The 24,031-nt window shown below is 42.8% G+C and overlaps 1 protein-coding gene across 1 annotated transcript in view; it reads left to right on the forward strand.

Moving 5' to 3' along the window:
* The window catches only part of NUP188 (nucleoporin 188), a 25,250-nt gene extending 1,320 nt beyond the window's left edge, over nucleotides 1-23,930 (forward strand). Inside the window, exons 2-44 of the mRNA XM_030286810.4 lie at nucleotides 649-703; nucleotides 1,296-1,369; nucleotides 1,582-1,666; nucleotides 2,252-2,332; nucleotides 2,738-2,782; nucleotides 3,353-3,445; nucleotides 3,569-3,688; nucleotides 4,067-4,278; nucleotides 4,713-4,827; nucleotides 5,047-5,247; nucleotides 5,952-6,041; nucleotides 6,686-6,751; nucleotides 7,297-7,416; nucleotides 7,861-7,987; nucleotides 8,111-8,266; nucleotides 8,621-8,747; nucleotides 9,377-9,464; nucleotides 9,544-9,620; nucleotides 9,773-9,887; nucleotides 10,232-10,352; nucleotides 10,544-10,610; nucleotides 11,024-11,152; nucleotides 11,305-11,438; nucleotides 11,840-11,946; nucleotides 12,772-12,978; nucleotides 13,388-13,557; nucleotides 13,847-13,916; nucleotides 14,522-14,589; nucleotides 15,191-15,386; nucleotides 15,862-15,939; nucleotides 16,267-16,352; nucleotides 16,875-17,020; nucleotides 18,138-18,319; nucleotides 18,690-18,890; nucleotides 19,532-19,624; nucleotides 19,760-19,918; nucleotides 20,121-20,258; nucleotides 20,666-20,740; nucleotides 21,414-21,623; nucleotides 22,272-22,403; nucleotides 22,539-22,609; nucleotides 22,778-22,907; nucleotides 23,090-23,930. Coding sequence (XP_030142670.4) covers nucleotides 649-703; nucleotides 1,296-1,369; nucleotides 1,582-1,666; nucleotides 2,252-2,332; nucleotides 2,738-2,782; nucleotides 3,353-3,445; nucleotides 3,569-3,688; nucleotides 4,067-4,278; nucleotides 4,713-4,827; nucleotides 5,047-5,247; nucleotides 5,952-6,041; nucleotides 6,686-6,751; nucleotides 7,297-7,416; nucleotides 7,861-7,987; nucleotides 8,111-8,266; nucleotides 8,621-8,747; nucleotides 9,377-9,464; nucleotides 9,544-9,620; nucleotides 9,773-9,887; nucleotides 10,232-10,352; nucleotides 10,544-10,610; nucleotides 11,024-11,152; nucleotides 11,305-11,438; nucleotides 11,840-11,946; nucleotides 12,772-12,978; nucleotides 13,388-13,557; nucleotides 13,847-13,916; nucleotides 14,522-14,589; nucleotides 15,191-15,386; nucleotides 15,862-15,939; nucleotides 16,267-16,352; nucleotides 16,875-17,020; nucleotides 18,138-18,319; nucleotides 18,690-18,890; nucleotides 19,532-19,624; nucleotides 19,760-19,918; nucleotides 20,121-20,258; nucleotides 20,666-20,740; nucleotides 21,414-21,623; nucleotides 22,272-22,403; nucleotides 22,539-22,609; nucleotides 22,778-22,907; nucleotides 23,090-23,260 — 5,188 coding nt within the window. The 3' untranslated portion in view covers nucleotides 23,261-23,930. The remainder of the gene's footprint in view (nucleotides 1-648; nucleotides 704-1,295; nucleotides 1,370-1,581; nucleotides 1,667-2,251; nucleotides 2,333-2,737; nucleotides 2,783-3,352; nucleotides 3,446-3,568; nucleotides 3,689-4,066; nucleotides 4,279-4,712; nucleotides 4,828-5,046; nucleotides 5,248-5,951; nucleotides 6,042-6,685; nucleotides 6,752-7,296; nucleotides 7,417-7,860; nucleotides 7,988-8,110; nucleotides 8,267-8,620; nucleotides 8,748-9,376; nucleotides 9,465-9,543; nucleotides 9,621-9,772; nucleotides 9,888-10,231; nucleotides 10,353-10,543; nucleotides 10,611-11,023; nucleotides 11,153-11,304; nucleotides 11,439-11,839; nucleotides 11,947-12,771; nucleotides 12,979-13,387; nucleotides 13,558-13,846; nucleotides 13,917-14,521; nucleotides 14,590-15,190; nucleotides 15,387-15,861; nucleotides 15,940-16,266; nucleotides 16,353-16,874; nucleotides 17,021-18,137; nucleotides 18,320-18,689; nucleotides 18,891-19,531; nucleotides 19,625-19,759; nucleotides 19,919-20,120; nucleotides 20,259-20,665; nucleotides 20,741-21,413; nucleotides 21,624-22,271; nucleotides 22,404-22,538; nucleotides 22,610-22,777; nucleotides 22,908-23,089) is intronic.
* The last annotated feature ends 101 nt before the right edge of the window (nucleotides 23,931-24,031 follow it).

Below are 24,031 nucleotides of genomic sequence, written 5' to 3' on the forward strand. Positions count from 1 at the left end.
TGATGTGTTGTTAGCAAATCATTGTCTAAATGAAATACTGTTTTTGGCAAATATCTTTTCTCTGGGCTGTTGTAGGGAGATTTCTTTTAGAATACATGTGCCAGGGGCAGGATGTGATCTGTAATTTTTATAGTACAGGTTGGCTTTTCTGCAGAGTTCTCATGAAGAAATGAGAAGCTGAGTGTAAATGTTCTGGTGTCTGTGTGAAGATGGTGGAGTTTTTTACTTCATACAGTTTTATGCTCTGCCTAGAGTGGAGGATGAAACTGTTGGAAAAATTCATTTGAAGGAGAGCATTGAATGTAACAGTAGAACACTGCTTTATGCTTCTATTTTCTTTTTAGGAGTCTTAAATCAAATTAAAATAAAAAAAAATCAAATTGAGCTGGTAATCTGATATCAATGTGAAGCTTTGATGTGAATTCACAGGCCTTGCTGTGTCAGTTGTCACCTCTCTGGATTTTTCCTTGGTTTTTCTAGGACATTTGAAACTCATTAGCTGAAAGCTAATGTGCCTTAAATAATTTTTCTTGCATCGCAATGTCATTCACTGCAAGTTAATTGCAGGTTTGAAAAGTGTAAGCTAAATGGAAGCCTGGAATAGCATTCATCATTAAAATGCTCTCCACCTTTTCCTTGTGTTTGCAGGAGCAGCAGAGAATTATGGACAATTTTGCTGGGCAGATCAGCTTTAAGAGAACCAGTAAGTTCATTCCCTGCAGAGCAGGTTTGGCCATCACTTATTGGGCTCCATGGCCAAACACATCATTTGTACATCTCTTTGAATATTAGTGAAAATATCTTCTGCTGCCCTTCCTTCTTTTTCAGCATGATTTTTTTTCCTGTACCTCTAATACTTGTTTATTCTTCTGTAAACTGCTGGTTTACAGCTGCTGCATGAACTGCCTGGAAGGGTGTATGGAAAAGGTGGTTCCTTTCCTGGAGTGGGCACAAGTGCTGCTTCCTGGATTGCCCTGGGGTGTTCATGTGTGGTACAGCTGCTGTCTTATATTGAGGGCTGGAGCCTGTGCTTTCAGGGATTTGGCCAGAGGTTGGGAATCCCAATGTTTGTAAACCCAGTCCATTGCCTCCCTTTTCCCCACCCTCCCTGGGAATAGGCCGTGCAGGGAGTTCAATGCTGCATCTGGAATCACTCTGAGCCACAGACACCAGTCTTGTGTTCTTCCTGCTTCTTTGTGCTGCTGGAATTTCTTTACTTTGCTGAAGTTTAACAGATGTAATATTTGGTAATGCACTTCGAGGAGTCTGTTCAGTGGTGTTTGTTTCTGTTTTAGGCTCAGATTGCTGCAGAGTTGAACAAGCACTGGCAGAGGCTGTTAGAGGGACTGTCATACTACAAACCACCGAGGTACAGTCACTGCCTGATTTTAGAAATTAATCTCAAATGTGGAGTTTCCTAGTAAGTAAACAAAGATTACAGAATATTGTTGTATGAAATATTGAAAGGTCACCAAGGAAGAAGCAAATGTTCAGTTTAGACTGATAGAGTGGAGAACTTTAAAATTATGCGTATTTAATTTTTAATGCATTTTTAATGACTAAAATTTCTTTTCACTTTAGTACGACTTCAGCAGAAAAAATTAAAGCTGATAAAGATGTAGCTGCTCCACTAAAAGAGTTGGGTCTGAGAGTCAGCAAGTTTTTGGTGAGTGAAGCTGCTCTTGGATTATTTTTTATCTCTGGAATGAGTTGTTACAGGATTCTGATACTGAATGACTTCATGATGTTGAATAGAGACACTTAAGATCCTTTCAGTTCAAAGTAATCTGAAGGATGTTGAAGTACATGTTGAGGCTCTAGGTCAAACTTCCAAAGTGGTAACTTTGAGATGCTGTGGTTTTCCTGCTATGGGTCTGAGTTGGGTTCTTCCAGGCCAACTGCTCAGCTGTCCCTTAAATCAGTTGCCTTGTTTGACAATCCTCTTAAGTTTACCTTCAAGGTTTTGTTTCTTTAAGCCAGAAGTTTAGAGTTCAGTGGCTGGTGGTACCTTTATTTAAATAACTGATGCTCCTTTAGCTGAAGTTAAACTGCAGTTCAGTGACATTAAAGCTTGTGTATTTGGCTTTAAAAGAAGTGCTGATTAAAGTATCTGCCTGGTGCAAAAATATTCTTTTGGCGTGTTATTTGTTTTGAAGATAAGAGCTGCCTGAGTATTTGGAGAGAATCTTAATATTTAATGAATTCTGTTGCCTTTTATTAATTTCTGATCATTTATTTTTCTTCTGTTCAGGGTCTGGATGAAGAGCAGAGTGTGCAGTTGTTACAATCTTATCTTCAAGAGGATTACAGAGGAACAAGAGACTCCCTGAAGGTCCATTGCTCCCATTTAATTCTATTTACTGCACATCTTTCCTTAGTAGCAGTTGTTTTTTGATGCAAATGGTCACATGTGAGTCCTAGCTCTGACTGGGAAATGGCTTTGTAGTTTTTCTTCTCTGGAGCTGCATCCAGGCTTATCTCTTCCTCCTTGGATCTCTGCAGGAACTCAGCTCCTCTCTCTGTCACAGGAATACAGGAAAGCTACAGATTTGTGAATTGAGAGTGGAGCTTAAAAATGAATACGTAGTTAAAAATGAGTGGTTTGGCTTTGTGCTTTTGGAATCTATCTTTCCAAATGAAAGAAAAATTGTCTTTTATTTTAGTCATTTTGTGAACATATATTTTGTCAGTAGGCATTTCTCCAGTAGCTATTTATTTTGTTGTATTTTGTTTACAGACAGTTCTTCAGGATGAAAGGCAGAGTCAGGCTCTGATGCTGAAGGTTAGTCATTTCCATTTGTATTTTCTGTGGAAAAGATCTGTTGGCAGCACACTTACTTTATTTCTGTGGAAAATTTTGAAATAATTGAAGTATTCCTTCACATAAAGGATGGCTTTTAGAAAGTGCTTCTGAAATCGAGGGATGTGTGTGTAGACTTGATGGTAATTGCTACAGAAATGAAATTTTAGGCTTGATATTAAGGAATTTAGCTGGGTTGATGTAAACTGCCTTATTTTCCAAAGCTTGTAGGTTTGTGTGTCACTGTCTGACATGACAAGATTGATGATCATTTCTGACAGGGTAATAGGGATGTCTTTTTGCCTTTCTTTTCCATGTTTTCTCATTTAACAGTGTAATTATCGACCTGTCGTTATGGCAATGCTAGATTGAGTTCTGTAAAGTTTATTAAGTGTTGGTTATTTTCCCCAAATTCAGAACTGCTCAGTTGAAATTCCATCTGTAGTAACTCTGTATTCCTGTGGTGAAGGCCTTGGCAGTGGTTGGGAGAGGGAGGTGGCTGGAAGTTGGACACTGTGCCAGGTTGGTATTGATGGCACTTTACATTCACAGCTTGCTGACTACTACTACGAGGAGAGGATCTGCATCCTGCGCTGCGTCCTCCACCTGCTCACCTATTTCCAGGATGAGAGACACCCTTACACAGTGAGTACAGGATGTGATGTCATTGAAACAGGCTAAATATGGGAGCTGTGGGGCAATTCCCTGCTTGTGCAAAAATCCCACAAGTGTGCATGTGAGAAGTTCATGGACTTTTGTTTCTTCAAGGCACAGTACTTCCAGTGTGTTGAAAAGTTGGACAAGGAGCTCGTTCCGAATTACCGCAAACAGTTTGAAGCGCTGTACAAAGCAGAAGCTCCTACATGGGAAACACATGGAAATCTCATGGTATTTTGTTTCTTACTATTATTTCTCAAGCATATAAAGTTGTTTCTTCCATCTGTACAGAAGCAGTTAAACAGGACATTTCTCCTGGTCCAAGAAACGTAAAATTTGTTTTCTCTGTAACAGAACACACTTTTGCTCAGAGACAGAGTTTTGTGAAACTTACTGTTCCTTGTAATAAATCTGTGGAGACCACTGGGCCAACAGAGCCATTTATGTGTAGTTGTTCATGATCTCTCTGGTTCTAGAGTGTCTTTCCTTGCCATTGACACAGTTGCTGGCTGCACAAGCCATTGAAATGCCTCCACACTTCTCGGCTTCTGGCTTCTTTAGCTGCCCTGTGAGCTTTGACATGTGATGGTGGAACTTTCCTTTGTGCAGACAGAACGTCAGGTTTCCCGGTGGTTTGTGCAATGCCTTCGGGAACAGTCCATGCTCCTGGAAGTCATCTTCCTCTACTATGCATACTTTGAAATGGCACCTGAGGAGCTCCTGGCATTTGCAAAGATGTTCAAAGAGCAGGGATTTGGCACAAGACAAACCAACAGACATTTAGTAGATGAAAGCATGGATCACCTTGTAGATCGTATTGGGTAAGTGTTGTGTGTATTTGTGATGTGGGTACAGAGCAAAACAATTGTTTTTCTTAGGAAAAAAATGCATTTATAATTACGTCTTCGTTGTTTCGTGTGGGCCATGACTCTAAGAGGGAATGAGAATCCTGCCATAGCTCCTGGTGGCAGAGAGTTACAAAGGTGGAAAACCTGTCTTCAAATTTCAGTGACCCTTTTTTGTCTGTTCAACCAGAAAAGGTAGTTCTGAAGATTGTATTTTTTCCTGTACCAGCATTTCAAGACAAAATTTGGATTATGTGCCATTCATTTCTTGTAATTTCTTATTGCTTCAAAGAAAGCTGAACAAAGCAAACTAAAGGCTGCTTTTTGACCTCTTATAGTTAAAAAAAACTCACCTGAATTCTCAAATGAAGTTACTGACCTACTTGTTTTTATTCTTCTCCTGCTTGTAGCTACTTTAGTGCTCTTATTCTGGTGGAAGGCATGGAAATTGACTCCCTCCATGAGCGTGCTTTGGATGACAGGACAGAGGAACACAAGTTGGCCAACAATCAGCACATCCACCAGGTAAAACACTGGCAGAGTAACCAACCCCTCCTCAGGCCTCACGGTACAGAACTTACTGTGATTACCCAGGCTGTGTCAACTTCTGGTCCTTGTGCTTGTTGGCCAGGTGTAGAAACTGTCATCCACATACCATGAGAAGGACACAATCAGCTATGTGCTTGTTGAGTATGAATTACTTTCAGATCTCAGTTATTTTGCTTTTGATTTGTCTCTGTGCAGGAAATGGACAATCAGCTGCTGCAGTTAGGGGATGTCTCACATCATGCTCCAGTGCTTTTGGCCTGGGCTCTGCTCCGTCACACCATAAACCCAGAGGAGGCCACAAACATCATCAGGAGGATGGGCAGCACTGCTATCCAGCTGAATGTCTTCCAGTATCTGACCAAGCTGCTGCGATCCCTCAGCAGTGGGGGCAAGAATGTGAGTTTCTTCAGTTGTACATGTAAGCTTTTGAAGGTCTAAATGCTCCTGATGTACAGCTGTGATGGGAAGCAGATGATTGAACCAATGTTCTTTTCAAACAAGCAGTAAAGCATGTTATCACCTTAATCTTCTTTCAGTGAGGATCAGAAATCAAGTTGGAACAAAACAGATTGTTATGTCCAGAGAATTAAGAAAAGCTTTGTAAAGCAAGGAACTACATTTCTCTTGAACAGAATAGACTCCAGTTAATCAAAGTTTTTGATTTGCCTCTATAAGTGTATTTGCCATTGTGGATCTTGAGTATTGGATGATTTAACTCTGTAATCATTCCTCTGCACTATTCTCCGATAGGGCTTCATTCGACAACATGGTGTGTTAGGGTAAACTGATCTGGTGACAGAAGCCAGTGAAAGTGAATCCTTTTGGTTCCTAGAAATGTTGAGTGTTTGTTTTTTTATTTATTTTGATGCCTGCAAGGCATTTGTAGTGATAATGGTAATGGTAATACTTCCCCTTTCAGTGAAATATTTTGTGTTAATGTGGAGCTTAACTAATGACTGCACTTTGTTTTGCTGCCCCTTTGCAGCAAGGATATCTAAAAAAGGCAGTTACTTGGTGTATAAGGCAGACTGAGTAGAGTTACAGTGTGTTTGTAATTCACAGTCTTTCCCATAACAGCCTTGTGTATTCTGTCTTTGCAGTGTACTGCCAGCACAGCTTGTATGTGTATTTATGGACTTCTTTCCTTTGTCCTGACATCACTGGAATTGCATACATTGGGCAATCAGCAGGTAAGCATCCAAGACCTGTTGCATTTGTTACATAATTTAAAATAACCTGTCATAACTGATGCTAATTGCCTATTAAGTTGTAATCCTGCATTTCAGACAGCAGATTTGAAAAGCTTTATGCAAAAATGAATAATTTATGCAAATTTACTTTATGCAAATTTGCTTTAAGTAAATTTGAAAGCTTTATGTGGCTTAGGGAGACCCAAAAGAGTGATTTGCTGGTTTTCCTACTGCACTTACACCATGTAAATCTGGTAAACACCTCTACAGACTGGCAGATTAGTAATGAAAGAGCACATCATGCATTTGAAGTCCTATGGATATGAAGCTAATTGTTGATGTGCTATTCCCAAAACAATTAAAATAATACAAACTCCATTTCTGAGTTGCACTGGACATTTTACAGCCCTCTGCAGATATCGTGAACATGTTTGTTGTGGCCAGTTCATTAATGATGAGGAGCATGGCTTTAGGTTGTGGTCTGGGGGTGGGTGTATTGGATGTTTTTAGGCTCCCAAAAAGTAGTTACATCTTGGTGGGTGAACATGGAAACTTAAATTCGAAAAATATGGCAGAACCTGGTTGGAACAAAATCCTCCTGTGTAAAGTAGCTTTGATTTTTTCCATCCTATTTTCCTTTGTAGGATATAATTGATGCTGCATGTGAAGTTCTGGCAGCTTCCAGCATTCCTCAGCTCTTCTGGAAGACGGTGAGTGTGTTTGCAACTTGTTTAACTTACCTTGTTTATAACTATGACCTGATAAAAGATTACCTTTTAGGAAAGGAACAGCTGGTTGTATTTAGTGAGTTGGTTTCTAGGAGGGCCTGAGAAGCAAACGTTCATTTGCATCTATCTTTGATTTACTTTTGCCCTTTCCTGCTTTTTAGGTACAGCCTTGGCTTTACACTTGAAAAGGATACTGGAGCGAGTTTTAATATAGGTGATAGTTGATAGCAGGGCTGGGGCTGCAAGGATTGAACTAACTGCTGGCAAAAGCATTGTGCTTATTTTTTGTTGTCACAGAATTAGGATGATATGTAATGCCTTACAGTCTTACTTCTTGCCTTATATTTGCAGACTGCCTCATGCTTTAGTCTGTGCAAGTGTGATCTCCAGTCACTGGGGTGATACTTTTGTGCATGATTAATGTTAAATGTACAGCTTAAAATAGAACTGTAACCTTGTGCTATACTGAGACCCTTTTAGCTTTTCTTTTTAGTAATAAGACATTTGTTTTCTGTTTCCACCACTAGGAACCTACTGCAGGTCTGGGTATTATCCTAGACAGCGTTTGTGGAATGTTTCCCCACCTTCTCACTCCTCTCCTTCAGCTGCTCCAAGCCCTTGTGTCTGATAAATCTACTGCAAAAAAGGTACAAGATCTCTCTTGGTGTTTGGGAGATGATTTATTTTGAGTCAGGGATGACATGCTCTGTGACTCTTTCTTTCTATTACATGTGCTTATCTCAATTGCAGTCTTAGATTGCAGACATGAGTTTTTGTCTAAGAACAGTGGACACAGCTCCTTCAGAGTTGTGTGCTGTTGTAGCATGCTGTTTTCTGGCTTTTAGGAAACTTTTCATCTTTGATGCTTAAAGATTAAGATGCTAATTTTCAGGTGGTATTTATCTGATTCATTAGATGAGACTTGTCCGAACATAAGGGCTGTGTAATAATGTTTTGGTAGGGTTGGTGTATTAGAAGGATATTGTTGTACGCCTCAAGTAAACTTGCCTGTTACTGGCAATGACCTGGTTGATAAATTTTTAAGAAGCTCTGGCTCTTTGGCTGTGTTGTTGAAGCTCTCTCTGATGCAGGTTTACAGTTTCCTGGATAAAATGTCCTTCTATATTGAGCTGTACAAGCACAAACCTCCAGATGTGATCTCCCATGAGGATGGCACACTGTGGCGAAGACAGACTCCAAAGCTCCTCTATCCTCTTGGTAAGGAAACTGCACTTCACCTTTTCTTACTGAAATGCTTTGGGGAATTAGCATTTTCTTTACCTTGCTTCTAACTCATGGGTAAGTTTGTGACTTTGTTTTACATGCTTCTTCAATCTTTAGGACTAGGTCAGACAAATCTACGGATACCTCAGGGAACAGTGGGCCAGGTGATGCTGGATGATCGGGCTTACTTGGTACGGTGGGAGTATTCCTACAGCAGCTGGACTCTGTTCACCTGTGAGATTGAGATGCTGCTCCATGTTGTGTCAACAGCAGGTGAGACAGGCTGGGAGTGTAAAAAAGAATAAATAATTACCAATTGGTGTCAGTTTGAGGTTAGTAGTACAACTAAACAGCTCTGAATACATTTGAAAGAGCGTGGAATACTTATTCAGAAACCTGATGATAATTAGTCTGTAAAATTCACTGCAAAAGGCCAAGAGCATGTAGTGTAATGAGATACACTTTAGGTGAGGGAAAAGTTGAGATAGATAAACAAATGTTTTTTGATATGGGAGATGGATGGTTTTGAATCCTACAGATATATGGTAAGATAAATGTGCATTGTTCCAGGCTTGATTACTGCTGAAGTAAGATTTTCTATTCTAATGTTTGGTTTTCTTTACCCAGATGTGATTCAGCATTGCCAGAGGGTCAAGCCCATAATTGATCTGGTTCATAAAGTCATCAGCACTGATGTGTCAATAGCAGATTGTCTTCTGCCAATCACATCACGAATCTACATGCTCCTGCAGAGGTGAGCCACTGACAGCAGAGGGTACCTAAGCAGATAGAGTGACCTGAAGGATAACTGATTACTTGTTTTGCCAAGAGCTTTACAGGATGTGTGTCATTGCTTGAATTCCCCAAGACTGGTGTTCAGCTCTCAAAACTGTTCTGGTTAACATAGTTAATTAACATAGGTTAATATTTTGATACAGCAGAAATGGCCCCTCTTCTACTTCTTTCCTGAAAAGTGTGCAATTTTATCCCTTTAGAGGTAATTTTGATTAGTAGCTATATTTACGTGAAACAGGGATAAAACATAGCATTAGAGCAGTAGCTCACAGGTTTTAAAACAGTTATAATTATTAACTCCTCCCAGAATCAACTGCCTGGGAATTGACGTTCAGCTGTATAATTATTGTTTGCTGTGACAACCTGCTGTCTTGCCAGCCTTGCTCTGGCAGTAAATTGATCTGACTCAGGTGTGAGGGGGAGGTGGCAAGTCTAGACTGAAAGTGCAGACTCTGGTGTCTGTATTTATCTACTTAAATTTTATATATGTGTACTTCAGTGAGAGGGAAAGAAGCTTTTTGATTCAAAAACCAGACTAGACCACAGGTGGCAGTGCTTTTTTTCATGCATGCTGTTTCTCTTTTATAGGCTAACAACTGTAATCTCTCCCCCTGTGGATGTTATTGCTTCTTGTGTCAATTGCTTGACAGTCCTGGCTGCTCGGATGCCAGCCAAGGTGAGGAAAGGACCTGCTGGTGAGAACTAGTACATTTATATGGAAACCAGAAGGAGTATCTGTACCTCTTCTCTTACAGGTTTGGACTGACCTTCACCACACGGGGTTCTTGCCATTTGTTGCCAATCCACTGTCCAGTATGAATCACATGATTAGGTATTCATGTTCCCCACCCCATTTTTTTTTTGCCTAACCAATTCATAACATGCAGTAAGAACTTTTTGCCAGTGTGCAGTCTATGCACCTGACATCTCTCACTCATGTCAGAATCCTGCTATTCATGTGATGAACTCTTGCTCATTTCACAGTGCAGAGGGAATGAATGCTGGGGGCTATGGAAACCTCTTGATGAGCATGGAACAGCCTCAAGGGGAGTACAGTGTTACCATCTCCTTCCTGAACCTGGTAACAACTCTTGTCCGGGTGAGTGCTTCTGGAGTGCTCTGGTGTGACACCAGCTCTGAGCTGTTGGGATTGAGAAGTGGAAGTGATCTCAGCCATGTCTGAGATCAATATCTTTGCAGCAGGACTCTCTAATTAATCTTTGCTTGACTCTCCCTTCTGCACTGTTGTTTGTGCTTTTTCTGTTCTGATTCTTACACAAAACAATTTGGACTCATCTCAAATGTACAAAAGACTAGAAATTGCTTGTAAATCTATGTCCCGTGTTCCATGGTTTTCTCACACTTCAAAGACAGTAAGCAATATCTTCCTCCAAAAGTTTTCTTGTTCCCCTCCTGGTTAAATAACATTTCTGTTTCTCCTAGGGACAACTTGGTAGCACCCAGAGCCAAGGCCTGGTGCCCTGCATCGTGTTTGTTCTGAAGGAAATGTTACCAAATTACCACAAATGGAGATACAACTCTCACGGAGTGAGAGAGAAAATTGGTAAGGATGTTAAAAGTGGGGGTATGAGGGGGAGGGAATAAAAGGGATCACCTGCCTTGTTTTTCTAGCAGCCATTTCGGATTTGCATTGTTCATCTCCTGATATTGTTAGATGCTGTGATTTGTTTGAAAACACTAGGAATGAGGCAAAAGTTTTCAAAAACTGAGTAGTCCATTTCATCTCTGTTTTAGGGTGCCTAATTCTGCAGCTGATCCATGCTATACTGAACTTATGCCCTGAAATGGATCCTCGCAGCAGGTAAGACAGGCGAGAGGTCTCACCTGCACTAGCCTGGTTTACAGTGCAAGAATCACTGTCATTTTGGTTCAGTTTTTGAATTCAAAGGACTAGAAGGGAGCTGGCGTAGCTGTGTAGTGCTGGTTTCAGCTCTTTGCTGCATTACTGAGTACAGGAAGGGTAGCAAAAGATTAGGGACAGAGCAAATCACGTTGGTTTCTAGAACTTCTGGTTAAAAAAAAGAAAAGAGTACATAGATTTCTTGGGCAGACTGCCACCCACTTTCCTATTTGGTGTACTCTGGTGAAAGTAGAACGGAGAGTAAAGGAAGGGGGTGTAGAAATGAGGAGGTTACTTAGTGGTAGTTTTCTAAGTACAAAGTGGCAAAATGCCTCAAGTGCTCCTGGTGACACTGTCCTGTGTTTGTGTCACAGCAATGCCCCCAGCCTGCAGTCCTTGTGCATCTTCAGCCTGGCCAACACAGAGGCAGGTCAAGCTGTCATTAACATCATGGGAATTGGGGTGGACACCATTGACATGGTAATGGCCTCCCAGTCTGGCAGGTGAGTGGGGTGTGGCTGTTTGGGCAGCTTCTGTGTGCTGGCTCTGAGTGAAAATGTCTTGTAACGGATGGAGTTTCCTCTGTGAATGTTGTGCAGTTAATAAATGTTGGTTGTGAATGCAGTTCCTTACTTTGGTTTCTCTTTGGAAGCAGTGATGAGTCCCAAGGCCAGGGCCAGCTGCTGATCCAGACAGTTAAGCTGGCGTTCTCCGTTACCAACAACGTCATCCGGCTGAAGCCCCCGTCCAGCGTGGTGTCTCCCCTGGAGCAGGCACTCACTCAGCATGGTGGGTACTGCTCCCTGGGGCAGCCTTGGAGCTGTGCTGATGGGTCATCTGAAAATGGCACTGTGTGTCTCATCACAAACACTACTTAAGGTTTCCAGGTTACAAAAAGTGGTCGCTACTGATGGGAGAATGCCTCTTCTCCCTCCTCTAAGGCATTCTTCCCCTCTGGGACAGCATTTAAAGGATTAATCAAACATGGCTTATTGTTTGCTGCTTTGTAGTGAGAATATTGTAATTACAGAATATATTAAATCAGCTGCTGTTAATGCCTCTGGTTGGACCCATAACATGTTCTTTTGGGAGAACAACTTAGTTCTCGTCTGCTGCTGTGGAAATCATTATTTGGTAAATAGCTACATCTTGTTGTTTCTTCTCTTTGATTTTATTTGTGTTCTCTCCAGGTGCTCATGGGAACAACCTTATTGCTGTCTTGGCCAAATACATCTACCACAAGCATGACCCTGCACTTCCACGCCTGGCCATTCAGCTGCTCAAACGACTGGCTACAGTAAGATAAAATACACATCAGTTCTCCTTTGCTTCTCCCCTTGTGATTGATTCCACCATTTAAATTTTTTCAAATGATCTCCTCAGGCTTTTTTGTATCAGGGAGCTTAGTGCAAGTCACTTGAAGCAGGGAGGACTGACAGTTGTCAGTTAGGGCACATGAAAAAATCATCTAAACGATCCTGTAGTTTTTTGATGTGATTTGCTGTTTCAGAAGTCACTCAGCACTCACTGAGAGGCAAACCACGAGTGGGGCTTTTTATGCAAAGTATTTGCACCTCCAGTTGTTCTTTTCCCAATTTTTGAGCAACTTTCTCTAGTCACACTCTTAAATACAATTCCTAGACCTTCCTACCTGGAACTGTACCACCTTACTGAGAAGAGTATCCTATTTAAGTTTTTATTGGGACCTTTCAACTTTTAGACTTCAGGACTTGATAAAAGTAGACATTAGACTTGCAAAACCTTTTACACTTACTCTTTTTGTCTGCTAACCGTCAGAATATTTGTAGCTTTCTAAAAGCATGTAAATCTAGATATTGGCTTATTTATTTCAAAAAATGTAATTCCAAAACTGCTTTTTCCTTTGTCTTTTTTATTTCTTTTGTATCCTTTGAGAAGTAGGTGAGGATAGAGTAGAATTGCTCAAGAGGAAAGTTTGGATCACTTGTCATGTTTCTTCCTGCTTAATGACAGCTTACTTTGATAGGTTTATAGACTCAATATTAAGTATTTTTGAGTTTCAATACTATCACCTTTTATGTAGAATTAAGCATTCTGTACAGCACGTTTATTTTTCCCATCTGATGTTTGTTTCCATGGGCAGGTTGCTCCCATGTCCGTGTACGCCTGCCTGGGCAGCGATGCTGCTGCCATCCGCGACGCCTTCCTCACCCACCTGCAGAGCAAGATCGAGGACATGCGCATCAAGGTCATGATCCTGGAGTTCCTCACAGTTGCAGTGGAGACACAGCCTGGGCTCATTGAGCTGTTCCTGAACTTGGAAGTGAAGGATGGCAGTGATGGGTCAAAGGTACAATAGCAGATACTTGCCCGAGGACTCATTAGCATTTTTTTTTTTTGCATATTATGCTACTGGATACTAAAATCTGATAGTTCTTATTTGTAACTTGATGTGCTTAATTTAGAGAGAAATGCAGGTTGTGCTTGTGTTTAATGGATGTGGTGCTATCCCAGTTTTGCTTTTTCTTGTAACCAAAGAAAAACTTTCCCCAATATTTCAAGGCAGATACTGAGCTAGCAACAGAACATCTTCTAAGACCAAGGGTGCCTGTGACCTGCTCTCTTCACTCTGTGTGTGTTCTTTAAGCAACTTTAAAACACTTGTTCGTGGCACTCTGGCAGTGAGAAAGCTAAAGATTTGTGTACAATGGGCAATATAATTCTCCAGCATTATAACCTCTTGTCTCCTTTTGCTTTAGGAATTCAGTCTGGGGGAGTGGAGTTGCCTCCAAGTGGTGTTAGAGCTGATTGACTCCAAACAGCAGGAGAGGTACTGGTGCCCTCCCCTCCTGCACCGTGCTGCCATCGCCTTCCTGCACGCGCTGTGGCAGGACCGTCGTGACAGTGCCATGCTCGTGCTGAGGACAAAGTGAGTTAGTGTTCCTCGACAAGGCATTTTCCTTCCTCTTTTCCAAAACACTCTTTCTGTGGTTCATCAGACTTTTCAGGGACATGTGCATCTTAGTCAGTGTGTGGCGAGGGTACGCAATGTGCGGGCTTTGAGTGTGGAAGATGAGAAGCCCCAGTGTGTCAGAAGCAAATATATTTCTACTTTATTTACCAAAGCATATTTTCTACAAAGTTTGGGACACTGAAAATGGTGCTAGGCATGTGGCACGAGGGAGATAACTGATAATACTTTCGTTTATGTCTTTTAGGCCAAAGTTTTGGGAACATTTAACTAATCCCCTCTTTGGGACCCTTCCTCCACCTTCTGAATCATCAGAGGTGAGTTACATCCAAACAAAATGAAGAGATTTATGTACTTCTCAGAAAAACATTCTAAGTGATGTGTGTGGCTGTGCCCTCTGCTTGCAGCTTCCTAAAAGGAGTTGTGACCAAGTGGGTTAAACACAGGCAGAAGATGAAGTGAATGCTGTCTGATTTTTCAGAGGTTGGCAGCCATGAACTGTCTTTTGAAATTCTCTATTTATTCACATATGAAATGAAAATAGTTGTGTGGCAGCTATGGTAACACATAGAAGGTTTCCTGTCTGAAATGTATCCATAATCTGGGCTCAGGCTGACTGGTATCATGGAGGAATTTATGAGGTTCTTGTTCTTCCTTTCTGTGCAAGTTTTTTCTTTCATTCTGAAAGTTCTGTGCTCTCACTGAAGAGTTCAAACTCTGAGCACAGTATTCTGTCCCTATTGTCACCAGTCTGTGGTGGTCAAAATGGCGTAGGTATTGCTGTTGTGGGAGAAATCAGTCTCCTGCAGAACTGGAGACTGGAGTATCAGCCATCCCAAGTGAATGGGTAGGGATAATTTCACTTACCCTCTAGAGCTCAGATTTTGATTTTGATTTTTTTAATTTTTTTTTTAATTCATAGCTCAGTGTCTTGGATACCTGTGCCTTAATAATGAAAATCATCTGCTTGGAGATCTACTATGTTGTCAAGTGAGTCTTCAATAGTCTCTCCTTCATCCCTGTGCTTTTTAGTTATCTAAATTGTGTGTTAACTCTTGATACACCATATGGGCTTTGATGGGCAAAGCACATATAATCCTGTGAAAATCTGGAGGTGATTCATGAACACATGACAAACATTTGAGATTCTTGCAATCACTAATTGCAGAAAGATATTACAAATCTTCTGCAGTCTTTAGGTGAGAATGTATCAGTATTTTCCTTATATCCTGAAATAAGACTATACAGTATTTATTAAAAGTGGTAGCTAAGCTGAGTACACCTGTAGTGATAGAATCACATTTAGCAGTTTTCTCCTACCTGATTTGTTTTCCTGAAAGTAACATCTGATTCATACATTGAAAAGTCAGGATTAACTAAAACGTGTTGTAAAAAAATTATAGATTTTCTTCAGGGATCATGTTTTTCCTTCCTTTGTGATGCAAAAAGTGGGATTCCCTGCACAGGTCAAGTATTTGGAATAACCTTCACTTGCAAGCTGTGTCCTTGACTTTCCTCCCTGAATCTCAGAAGAAGTGTATTTTCTGACTCAAGGATAAATGAAGATAATTTCTCCTCTTGATTTGGTCAGGGGCTCACTGGATCAGTCCCTGAAAGACACGCTGAAGAATTTCTCCACCAAAAAGCGCTTTGCCTACTGGTCAGAGTACGTGAAGTCCCTGGCACAGCACGTGGCAGAGACCGAGGGCAGCAGCTGTGCCTCTGTCACCGAGTATCAAATGCTCATCTCAGCCTGGCGGATGCTGCTTATCATCTCCACGAGCCATGTAAGGGCAGCCTCTTACCCTGCATGAGAGGCTGAAATGAACATTTTAAATAATACAATGTTAGCAGCTTCCTAGGGCCACTATGCAGAATTCACTGTTTTTTTCTTTCAGTTTTATTGTGTGTGTGAACACAGTACAGGTTGGCATGAGCATGGTGCAGACATGAGCAGGGTGGTGTTTTGTTGTTTGATCAAAATGAGCATATTGTCCTCTCAGCAGAGGAGGGAGGTAGTAGATAATTTTTAGAGGATTTCTGAGTAATTCTGCAATCCTGACAAGCTTTTCCTCTGTCGAGTGAGGCAGGGATGCACCATTAAGCAATTAATCATTGTCAATGGTAATGTAGGACTAAAGTGATTTCTGTAAAACTCAGCAGCTATAATATTGATGGATTTAAAGTAACAAAACAGTAAACTGATTTTAGCCTGCTTAGAAGATTCACCTTTTGTTCTGCTGATTGTCTTTGTTGATTTAGGCTGATATCATGCATCTGACTGATTCTGCAGTTCATCAGGAGTTGTTTCTGGATGTGCTAAATGGCACCAGGGTTTTGGTAGGTGTTGCTTTCTATCAGTTCTTTCATTTCCTAATTGTTATCTTTGCACTATTTCTGCAGATGCTTGTAGTCATAGGGGTTTTTAGATTCTGTGAAAAAGAGCTGAAACAGTCTCTCTCTCCATTGATGAGCTGCTTAAATCTTTATTTTGTATGTGTCATTCTTGTCATCATTAAATGACCCTGTGAGCATCCTGGCTCTGGTCCCCTCAGTTCTGCTGAAGGACAAACATGGTCATTTGGTGGTAGTGCTTGGGCTGAGCATTTCTGAAGTGTTTCTACCTGTGACTGTTCCAGCTGTAACTCTTACAGTATTTCTCCTTAGCTCCAGGTTCCCATGTCAGTGCCCTGTCTGCAGCTGGGGTCTATGCTGTGTACCCTTCTTCTGATCCTGCTCAAGCAGTGGAAAAAGTAGGTATTTTGTTTGGATAATTGTTAGTCACTGCTAGAAATGAGAACTTGGGAGGTCATGTTTGAATAAAAATTTGGAGATTATGTTGAAGTGTTTTGGTCTAGTGAGAATCCCATAGTGATCTGGGGAAAAAACTGAAGCCTTGTCATTGAAATCTCTTTTGGAATGTCAAATGTCTCTTGGCTGTTGCTGAAATTGTGAGAAATATCTAGTTAATTTGGTTTCCTGCAAATACAATTACAGTTAATTTGGTTTCCTGCTTGCTGGTGAAAAGTAGCAAAAGAGCTTTTGTGATAGTTAGTTCTGTTTTCTCACTCTGATTCTCACAATGAAGGGAAAATGCATTCTTTCCTTCTGTGGAATGTCTGTAGTGAGATCCAGGTGGTGACTTAAACTTTACTTTGAAGAACTGCTTTTATTTTTAGGGGTCATATAACTTATGATCCACACAGCTCATTCAAGCCAGTATATTTATTGAGGGATCTTGTCTAATCTGAAGAGCTCTCCCTTTTCGTTGTCAGCGAGTTGAGTTCTGTGGATAAAATCATAAACTCCTTGACGCAGATTCTGGAGGGAGTACTACAGGCAGATCAGCAGATGATGGAGAAAACCAAAGCCAAAGTGTTCTCAGCTCTTATCACTGTTCTGCAAATGAAGGAGATGAAAGGTGAGGTGGTGCATGTGCAGGTTGTTGAGGTGCCAGGGCTGAACACACCTTACACCCAGCAGTGTAAGATAAACAAGTGGTGCTGGTAGTAGCGCAGGGTGCTGAATGTAGTCACCAGCCTGTGGGACTTCTCTCCTTTTTTCTTCCTTTCTTTAGCTAGTTTTAGAAAGAGGTGAGGTTTATCATTCATTCACTCTATGTCCATGTCTTCCCTTCTCGTCTTTCCCCGGCCTCTGCTTGATCAGTTTAGTTCCTGTGTGTTTTTGGAAACAGCTCAGTGGATGTGTAAGTCAGGCTCTCTCAGGATGACTATAGAACTTAGATTCTGACATGGATTTCTAGTTAGAGATAACAAAAGACCCAAACACGAGAAAGGGTGCACTTTGTTACAAACAACAGAAACCAGTCTGGTCATTACTCCTGTCCTTTGTGGTGCATCTGGCATTGCAGTGGCACTTGAAGACCCTCAGTGCAATCAGGGCAATATTTCTCTGTGCAACACATATAAAGGCAGCTGTGATTAAAAGTGTGTCAGGTTACTTGTCTGTCTTCCTTGTCCCACTGCTTTAGCTCTGCAAACTTGTTCATTTTGAAAACTAAGTAGAAAGTGGAGGGTTGGTTGTTTAAAGAAAACATTTTAAATTGTTTTGTTTGCTGTTGAATTTGAGGTTTCTAGTCATGCTGGTAAAAGGTGGGGCAATTTATTATAATGGTTTTGATAATAATGTAGTATTTATATGGATTCACAGACCATGGACTGCACCCAATCTGCACAGGCTCATACCAGCAGTCTGGAGCAGTGGGTGGGAATTGCTGTGGTGGAATAATCTGTCCATAGTAGTGCTTCTTTCGTGTTTTGACATGTCCTGAGTTTATATGACTTAGTATGGCAAAAACTACATGGTTTTGTTATTGAGATGAATATAATCCCTTTATATATCCTCCTAGACATAAATATCTAACTTAGTCACAGTTCCTCACATTGTTTTGTAGGTTTTGAAATGAGAGCAGAATAAATGCTCATTCCCAGCAATGTGTCTCAGTGATGTTACCAGTTAAACTGGAAAGCTGAGTACGAGGACTCTGTGTTAACTGGTGTCTGTTGTGTGTGTCACAGTGAATGACATCCCCCAGTACTCCCAGCTGGTGCTGAGTGTGTGTGAGACACTCCAGGACGAGGTCATTGCTCTTCTGGACCAGACTCGGCACAGCCTGACCTCAGGAGATGCTGCAGATGATAAGGACAGCATGGAGACTGACGAGGCCTCCCGAGTAAAGCACAAGGACCAGCGAGATGGGGTAAGGGACCTCTTCATCTGCTCTGCAGTCTTGTCTCCTCTCTCTAGACAAAAGTTTCATGGTGAACAACTTATGTAGCCTGCTGCCTTCAAAGCAAGTTTCAGCAGTTTCTATTTCAGAATTACCTGATGCTTTCTTGGCTCACATCAGTCTGGAAAGTTGGCTGTTGCTACCTCTTCTTCAGATGTGTCCTAAAAAACATTTTCCTGAGTGCTAATACAGCCAAGAGGTGTACAGAGTATAATGTGAGGGATACCAGGAACCTTCATTTGTGATTCTGAGAATTATTGAACTTTAGGTTTTGTTAGTAAATGCTTTTGAGATTTTTCTTGGTACAGCCTTGTAGCTACCTGTCTTTCCTTGTCTGCAGGTGTGTGTTCTGGGTCTGCACCTGGCTAAGGAGCTCTGTGAAGTGGATGAATATGGAGACTACTGGCTACAGATTACTAGGAAAGTCCCTGTGCTTCCTACCATCTTTGCTGCACTGGAGATCAGCCTGAGAGTTAAACAAAACCTTCACTTCACAGAGGCCTCATTACATTTACTGCTCACCTTAGCAAGGACTCAGCAGGTGAGAGATGCAGAGAAGTGAGAGTGCATAGTTGTACACTTCAAATAAGAAAAGTATGTCTCATTTTTTATCTCATTATTCTGTCTGTGATGCAGCAGAATAATGAGCTATAGATAAAAGGGTATTTTTTGGAGGCTGGCAAGCAGCAAGTCCTGTATGTACACCTGCTTAGTGTGCCTTGTTCTCCATAGTGGGATGTCTGGGAAAAGCTGAGCCAGCCAGCCAGACCTGTCATTTAGAGCAGGCACTTCCACTGAATGCATTCTGCAATGCAAATAGCCCCTCATTAAACCAGCATTGAGTGTTGGAACCTGCTTCTTCATTAGTTTTTATCAAGTGTTACTTACTTATTTTAAATTCAACTTGTGTGGGGCTTTAGGTGACAACAAGGCTGTTCCAAATCCCTTTGCAAAGATTATGTACATACCAGAGCAGGTGATAAATGAAATTTTGAGTACAGTTACGCAGGTTCGATTTTGCTTTTCTTGATGTTGAAGTTTTAACAGCACAGAGGTGTGTATAGATGAAAGTTCTGTAAAAGGGTGGTGACAGTGCAAAGGACAGAAATATTTACTGCAACACAAGTCCCTTCAGTCTCAGAGAGCAGAGGCAGAGATCCCAACAGCAGTCTGTTCTTGTAGGGAGCAACAGCAATGGCTGGAGCTGGTGTCAACCTGTGTATCTGCCTGCCCCTCCTGAGTGTGTACCAGCTCAGCACAAATGGAGCCATTCAGGTGGGTGCTGCTTCCTTCATTCCAGCTGGGAATGCACCCAGAGAGCTTCCCATGCCCTTGCAGGCTGTGGCTGGAGACTGCCAGAATGGTGTGGAGAGAAAAAAAGTCACTTATTTTTGTATGTGATTTGTTCAGACATCTGCTTCATCACGGAAGTCCCTGGATGCCCCCTCCTGGCCCGGGGTCTATCGCCTCTCCATGTCCCTGATGGAACGTCTTCTCAAAACACTGAGATACAACTTCCTGACAGAAGCACTGGACTTCGTGGGTGTCCATCAAGAGAGGATCCTTCAGGTGTGCCACAAACTGCCTCTGTGCTTCACTTGGCTCCTCTGTTCCAGCAACTTGGGAATGGGTCAGAAAGGGCAGATGCATTGAAAAGCCACTGCTGCCTTGGGAAGGATTACAGTGGAAATAGCTGTGAGAGCAGGATGGGATGTTACCCCATCTGTCCCTTATCTGTCATGGCCCTGATTCACTTCTCTCTCCTTCCCAGTGCCTGAATGCAGTACGGACCGTGCAGAGCTTGGCCTGTCTGGAAGAGGCTGATCACACTGTTGGCTTCATTCTTCAGCTCTCAAATTTCACAAAGGAGTGGCATTTTCACCTGCCACAGATTATGAGGGACATGCAGGTAGGAATCAGGGTATTGCTGTGGATAATACATTGCCTTGGAGTGCAGGGATTTGGTTGTCTTAAGAGCAAATGGCACTATATCACTTTTTTATTACCACTCCTTTAATGGGAATTAGAGCTGTGGTTATTTAACTGCCCATTCTGTCAGTACCTTGTCTCAAGTAAGGAAGTGTAACTGTTGGGTGAGAGAGAAGTGGTAGCTGGGTAAAGTCAATTGGGCAATTCAGTGGCTTACTTTCAGTTCTTAGTGCCAGGTGATTTCAAGAAAATACTGGGAAATTAGGAGACTGCCTCAATCCTTTATGATCACAGTGCTATGTTTGGATTTTCTAGTTTCCAGCAGTGGCAGTGAATAGACAGGGTTTCAGCTTTTATGAGATTTCTCCCTGACTTTATTTCTTTCAGGTCAATCTGTGTTACCTGTGCCAGGCCTGTACCTCCCTCCTGCACAGCCGTAAAATGCTCCAGCACTACCTGCAGGTGAGGATCCTACACCAAACCTTAAATGTTGCATGGCCATGCTCCCTGTTAGAAGGGAGCATTATTCATTATCAAGGGTCTTGGATATTGAATGGATTATTGATAATCCTCCTGGTGATTATTGACACCTATCAGCAGTTAGGATTTCTTCACAGCAAAAAAAGATGTGCTGGGAGTAGTCTGGACTCTGAAAACCTTTGGACTGTGAAAAGCCAGTCCTAGATAACCAGCAGCCTGTGCTGAATGGCCTGTTGTTATAAGGAGGCTGCATTGCTGTAGGACTCTGGAGTGCCATTAACTAAGTCACTATTGACCTAGTGTCCTTAATTTGATTATTTGTTAAAGGGAGATAGTTCTTGTTCTTGGGACATCTTCAGATGCATGAGGTGGAGATGATGCATTGCTGCTGCAGTGTTCCTTCAGTATGGCTCAGGCTTGGTGTGTTGATCATTCTTTTTCCTGTGTGTGGAATCCAAACAGCCTCTGCAGCTGCCTCCCTGCAATGCAGTGTCTCCCCAGCCCACACCAACTGTAGATTCTCAGCAAGTGACAGACTTTGGGTGCCTTATTTCCTCCTTCTCTTTGTTCACAGCATATTTTTTTTCTCTAAACATTTGTCTTAGTGCAAAACAATCTATCTGTATTCAAAGCCTTCTCTTTTCTTTCTCCACAGACAAAAAACGGCGATTCCCTTCCGTCCAGTGTGACTCCCCGAGTGCAGCGTAATCCTCAGGCCTCCTCCAAACACCCCAGCCCCGAGTCAGAGGCAGCAGAGCAGAAGGCCCTGCTCACGGTGCAGTACAGCCTCCTCAAAATCCTCAGCAAGTCACTCGCTGCCCTGCGCCATTTCACCCCTGATGTCTGCCAGATCCTCCTTGACCAGGTGGGTGCTCCAAAGTGGGGAGTTTCCAGCATTTCCTGGGATATTCTGGATGTGTGTGTCCTTCTTGATACAGTGACCCTGCTGTGTATCTGTCTGCTGCTCTGCACAGAGCAGGAAGGCAGGAGACAAGGGATTTGCCTTGGGAATCAGGCACTGCACAGTGTGAAGGGAAGACTTGGCTGAGCTTTTGTGTGATCTACACAAGGCTGTGTATGTGTGACCTTACTGGAGCAGACAATAACCCAGTTGGTTTGTATGTTCAGTATAAAAATCTGCTTGTCGTCCTCCCATGCTGATGTGACCCAATGCCTGGTCTCAAGAATCAGAAAAGGAAGGTTTAATCCTTTATTCTGGCAGTGTCCTACTGCTGACTGTTGGGTGGGGAACATTCTTCTGTGCCTCTGGGAGCAGCCAGTACTTTGGTGTGCCAGTGATGGCAGCTGTGAGAGGAATGCAATGGAGTCTGATCGTGCAGTGCTGTGCAGGACACTTTACTGCTCCAGCTGCACACCTGAGACTTGACAAATTATCACAGTGCTTCTATTTCTCCATATAAAAAGTGTGATAAGGGACTGGGTATTCCTGTTCCTATGGCAACACCATACTCATGACCTCCTGGGTCTCACTTCTCTTTCTGTTCCTCCATAGTCACTGGACCTGGCTGAGTACAACGTGCTCTTTGTCTTGAGTTTCACCACACCAGCCTTTGATTCGGACGTTGCACCTTCCTTCGGGACCCTCCTTGCCACAGTCAATGTGGCCCTGAACATGCTGGGAGAGGTACTGGCCCTTTCTGTGTCTGGGAGCACGGCAGTTGCAGTGATCCCAGAGTGCTCATTCGGCTGAGGCTCTGAAGAGCATGAGTAGTTCTTTCCTGTCTCCTGTCTCTAATGCCTGTCTTTTTTTCCCTTGAAGATGGATAAGAAGAAAGAACCTTTCCCTCAGGCTGCAGGGCTGAATATGCAAGAGGGAACCAAAACCCTCAAGTGAGTTTCTGGTTACTTGATGTAGTTACAGCCAAGCAGCAGTCCGAGCTCCTCATATCAGAGCTGGAGTTTAGAGGCATTTGTGTATCTTCATACATCTGTTCACTATTTGACCTGGAAACGAGAGCGTGCTGACCTTTTTGGCTCCATTTGTGTTTCTTTGCCCAGGTCTCTGCTCATGTTTACAATGGAGAACTGTTTCTACCTGCTCATCTCCCAGGCTGTTCGGTACCTGCGGGACCCGGCTGTGCACCCCCGAGACAAGCAGCGGATGAAGCAGGAGCTCAGCTCGGAGCTGGTGAGCGCCTTGTGCTGTCCTCTCACTGTTCAGTGTGTCTTGTCTGTGGCTGCCCATTTTCCAGCATGACTGAACAGCCTCGGGCTGCTCCTGCTGGCACGTTCCTGTGCCACAGCACCTGCCTGGCAGAGGGAGAGGGAGTGTGGTGGGACGAAGCTGACTTTTACACTCTCTAATTTCAGAGTACGCTGCTCTCCAGCCTGTCCCGTTACTTCCGCCGGGGTGGTCCCTCTTCACCTGCCAGCGGAGTCCTTCCCTCTCCCCAAGGCAAGTCTGCCTCCAAGCTGGGTCCAGAGGGGCAGGAGCCCTTGTTCCAGCTGGTGCAGGCCTTTGTCCGGCACGTGCAGAGATAGATCCTGTCCTGGCCCTGCCTCCCTTGGCAGGACTTGCAGCGGAACAATTCACATCCACCACAGAAGGCATCACCTTTGGCAGAGCTGTAATGAGGACTGGGAAGGGAGGGAGGCCAGGTGTGGGCAGTGGTGTCACCTGAGCAGTGAGATCCCATGGAACTCTTGCCACCCAGGAGCAGAGTGAATGTAAAGAGAGCCCAGCTGGCTCTCCGTGAGCAGCCCATGTGCACAGTCTGCTCGCTCTGTCTGCCAGAGCATCCTGGCTGGTACAAGCATTGAACAGTCAAAACCTTTATTTTTATAGCTTGTACCTCAGCTGGGGAAGCTGTGGCTGGGTGGAGAGAGGAGATGCTTTCTGCTGGGCATTAACTCTGCTAACACAAGGTGCAATCTGTGTCTCCTGTGTGGAGTCCAGCTAAGGCACACCCAAGGGATCAGCCAGCAATTCAGAGACCATCTTTCTACTGCTATTTTTGTACTGAATGGTTCAAGGCACGATGGTGTATGTGTGCTCACGCCTTCCCTTCACCCTGCAGTCTGCGTGTTGTGTGTGTTTCTGAAGAGCAAGGCCTCATTTAAGGTTTTTACGTCAAAATTCCATTGCTCCAGTCTTGCAGTTTTTTGTAACTGTGCCCTATTTATACTGATATTAAAACCTTTATAGACAGCAGCTGTCTTCATGGGTTTGTGTTGGACACAGCAGCACCAGTTTTGCAACGTCTGGGTGGTAGTTCTGCTGAGCTGAAACCCCAGCTAATGTTGTGACTTCTA

Source organism: Taeniopygia guttata, chromosome 17 (genome assembly GCF_048771995.1).
Source record: "Taeniopygia guttata chromosome 17, bTaeGut7.mat, whole genome shotgun sequence".
Classification (NCBI taxonomy): Eukaryota; Metazoa; Chordata; class Aves; order Passeriformes; family Estrildidae; genus Taeniopygia; species Taeniopygia guttata.